The sequence below is a fragment of the Ooceraea biroi genome, chromosome 6 (genome assembly GCF_003672135.1).
Source record: "Ooceraea biroi isolate clonal line C1 chromosome 6, Obir_v5.4, whole genome shotgun sequence".
In the NCBI taxonomy this organism is placed as follows: domain Eukaryota; kingdom Metazoa; phylum Arthropoda; class Insecta; order Hymenoptera; family Formicidae; genus Ooceraea; species Ooceraea biroi.
In genome coordinates, this window is record NC_039511.1 from 107,085 (window position 1) to 110,971 (window position 3,887).

The following is a 3,887-nucleotide window of genomic DNA, read 5'->3' on the forward strand; positions in this document are numbered from 1 at the left end:
GCATTTTAAAAATCGTTACCAGATGTGTAATTTAATGCATCATAGGACAGACTTCAACATAGATGCCGAATGGCACTTCTTCGGAACAGCGCACGGAAAAGGTGCTTGTGATGGTGTTGGCGCAATTGTGAAGAGGAAAGCTACACGAGCAAGCTTGCAAGCTTCACCAAATGAAGCAATTCTTGATGCGAAAGCTCTCTTTTCATGGGCTAAGAAAAGATCTTTCGGCATGATTTTTTTCTTTTATAGTAAAGAAGATCATGAGCACACACGTCAGTTCCTTGCTAAGAGATTTTGCAACGCTCCACCTGTTACGAGAATACAAATAGCTCACGCATTCATACCTCAATCTAATGATACATTGCAAGTAATGCGATATTCGGGTGCTCCAAAACCTATGGCTACAGTTGCATATGAGATCGGAGAAATATCTCAATCACCGAAAGCGGAACGACGCTTGAGAAGCAGAAAAATGTAAGAGTGCACGAAACTAGCCATAATTAGCAGAGCGATGATTTGTCTTGTCTTGGCCTGGCAACGTTTGGTCTTGCCTTAACCGGCTGGACAGCATCAGTCTTACTTTCAGATCGTTTTTAGCGAGTTTTGAGGTATTTTTTGTGGTTTGGGGACAACTGTGACGTTCCAGGGTGATCGTAGTATATAATTTAGACTCGATGAACCAAATACTAGTATTAGAACCTGTGGCGACGTGACGCCTGCAGGACGGCAAAAATGTCGTGCGCCTGCAGAACGGCAACACGCCGCACACACGCCGCCAGCCGCGCGCCCGTAGGCCGCCGCGCGACTCGATTCGCAGAACGCCGCTAGGCGTCGCATGCCGCCACCGCGCTCTCGCATGCAACAGCGGTTTACTGCGGGTATATAAGACCGCGCGGCAGAGCTCGATCATCACACCCAGCTTTCTCGAGCTCCGAGGCGCTGGGTGTAGGAAATCCGACGCTAGTACGGAACGCAAACCTACACGACCTAGATGGCCAATAATAGTACATCGCAGGCCATCTCCACGGCAGTAGAAGTTCCCACTCCTGACCGTTTTCCTGAAGCTCCGGCCATCGCGGCCATCTCTGTACCTGCGCTGCCAGCGACATCGAAGGTACGACGAGCCTTGACACCACGAGCACCGCTAGCAACACCACGAGTGGCTCAGCTCATTTCGCCAAGGGCGCTCAAGAGGAGAAGAGCACCGGCCCAAGTGATAATCCGACCATCGGCAGCAAGCCGCCAGCCCGCTGCCGCTACCAAACCGTCGCCACCATCATCGCCGGTCCCCGGTTTACAGCCGGTTTTCACCGCTGTTTCCACAGCCGCACCACCGACGCCAACGTCGCCAGTTCCCGGCTCCCAGCCGGCCTTCTCACACTCGGACGACGAGGAGCCACCTCCCAGGGCCTGCATCGACTTGCTCCCGTGGAACCTCAAGGAGTTTACACTCTCGCCTCCTAGTCGAACGAGGCCTCCACGGGAAACTCTGTCGCCATGGGACATACGCGTCCGAAGAAGGACGAGTCCACGACAGAGGCGAGCTTCCGCCACTCTGCCGCCAAGGACTACGTCGGACAAAGAGAATGTCCACCAGGGGACCCAGACGAACATCTCCTGGGTCTCCCTGTCAAGCGACGAGTCGTCATCCCCGGAGAAGAACAAGTGGGGTCCCATCCGGGTTACGCTCACGAAGCCTCACATCTTCTACAGGGAGCGCCTGATCCGGGACTAACATCCTCCCCGGATCAGGAACGTGGTAACACCACCGCGCCACAAGGCGCAACTAACCTTCCACAACATCAGCGCCGCCACCGGCGCAGCCTCCTATAAAGAGAGGTAGCACGACAACGAGCGACGGCAGTCAGCAGCAGCCGTGCTCCTGACAACTCCGGCTCAGCCCCTCGAGAAACACGGCGCAGTTCGCCGTTCCTATAATCTTCACCACACCTTTAACAATTGTACTTACTCTACATAATATAATAAAGAATAAGTTATTATATTCCTCGCCTCATCTTCTGTCCGAGACTAACCCGAATACCCACAGAACCTATATTGAATGGCTCTATATCCAACATATTATCGGGATAACCGCTTTTGATCGTATTTAGGAGTTTTTGAGCTGTTTTTTGAGGTTAGGGAAGATCTGAAACGTTTAAGGTCGATTCTGATCTTAGATTCGGATTTAGCGGATCAAAATACATGAGCTATCGTATTTTACGTTGAAAATTCGGGGTTTCTTATGATTTGATTGAAAATACATTATGGTTCGCGTGCATCTTTCGGTATATTTGGTGCCATCTGGAAGCCACCATTTTGAATTTCCGGAAAGGCCATGTGGCGTCTAGAAGTATTCGAATAGACGAACAATTCGAGCCCTTACTCGTCCCGATCCGATACGTCAATATTTGAGGACGCCGGTGATCCGGTTGACGCGGAACGTCCCATTAATATATTAATTTTATTATACAGTTATGTTCTTAATGTATTAAATTTATATATTTACACTTAAATGTGTGCGTGCGCGTGTGTGACATAATAATCTTACTTTAAATAATGACTTTTCAAATTTCGGAAATGACAAAAATTATGTATTACGATTTTTATAAGTAGATCAATTAATTGACTAATTATTTATAGTTAGATTATTATATTGACGATAGGTTACTTTTATTTGGATTTTATAATTTTCATTCGAAATAAATGAAATAATAAAACTTTTTAAACTGCTATAGTTATTATTGCAAATTCACCGACATTCTTATTGGTATAATATGCGTGTACACAGAAACATAAAAGTTATTAAGAAATAAAAAATAAACGATATAATTTATGAACAATGAAAAATTATTTGACCATTGATTGGCAAGTGTCACGTCCGGGGAGGTGAGAACGTTGCTAACCTGGTTTCTGTGCTAACCTAGCCCTCGGTAATTAACATCAGATACTTTTTTAATTTAGGGTCAATCTGCATACACCATCTTTACCCGGGAATGGAGAGAGTTTGAATCAACTTACAATGATGACGAGGTTATCTTTCAGAATCGAACTATGAATGTATAATTGTTGATTAATAAAATATAGTCTATGACTCTATGATGCTAGTAAGATTTATTACTATGTATTAAATATAGGTACCAACGACAGAGGAAAATAATAAACATAACTGGTATTAACCAAATAATTAAATAGTATATCTCAAGTAGTATAACTCAAGTAGAATGACTCAAGTAGTATAAGTAAGTTAATAAAAAGATGTGAAGCAAGCGGATTAAACGCTCAACAATATTAGGGTAAGTAGTACAAGTAAATAAGTAGAATGAATTAAATTAAAGTCATGCTACAAGCGAATTAAACGCTTGATATAATAACTTATAAGTAAAATAATAGTGATATGAGTCAATGACAAAGGTATATCACAGGCGGATAAACGCTGATTGGTATAGGTAGTAAAAAGAATGAATAAGTAGTACAACTCAATGAAAGATTTATATCATAAGCGAAGTAAACGCTTAGTAGTGTAATTATAGGTAATAATACTATTCTAAGGATAATTAAAAATTGTATCATAAAAGAAATGGACGCTTAATAATATAACTAAAGGTGTATAGCCAATTGTATAGCTATAAGTAATATAAGTATTAAAGGGTTGTATCAAAAGCGGAATGGACACTTAATAATATAACTGTAAGTAGTAATGGATCAACAAATCAAATATTAAGGAGGGAAAAAATAAGGAATTATGCTGATAATACGAGCAAATTGATGCTAGTAGTATAGTCATAAATGGTATCGCCTAGTAGTAATATAGCTCGAAATAGTATAAATAAAATTAAACTAAAACAAGTCGGACTATCAGCGGATAAATGCCAGGTAAAATAAGGAAA

At 42.7% G+C, this 3,887-nt stretch overlaps 1 protein-coding gene across 1 annotated transcript; it reads left to right on the forward strand.

Annotated features, from left to right (window-relative positions):
• Positions 1–991: 991 nt before the first annotated feature.
• Positions 992–1,735, forward strand: LOC113562111 (proline-rich receptor-like protein kinase PERK9). The gene has a single exon (XM_026970416.1). The coding sequence runs from the start codon at positions 992–994 to the stop codon at positions 1,733–1,735; it is 744 nt and encodes a 247-aa protein (XP_026826217.1).
• Positions 1,736–3,887: the final 2,152 nt, after the last annotated feature.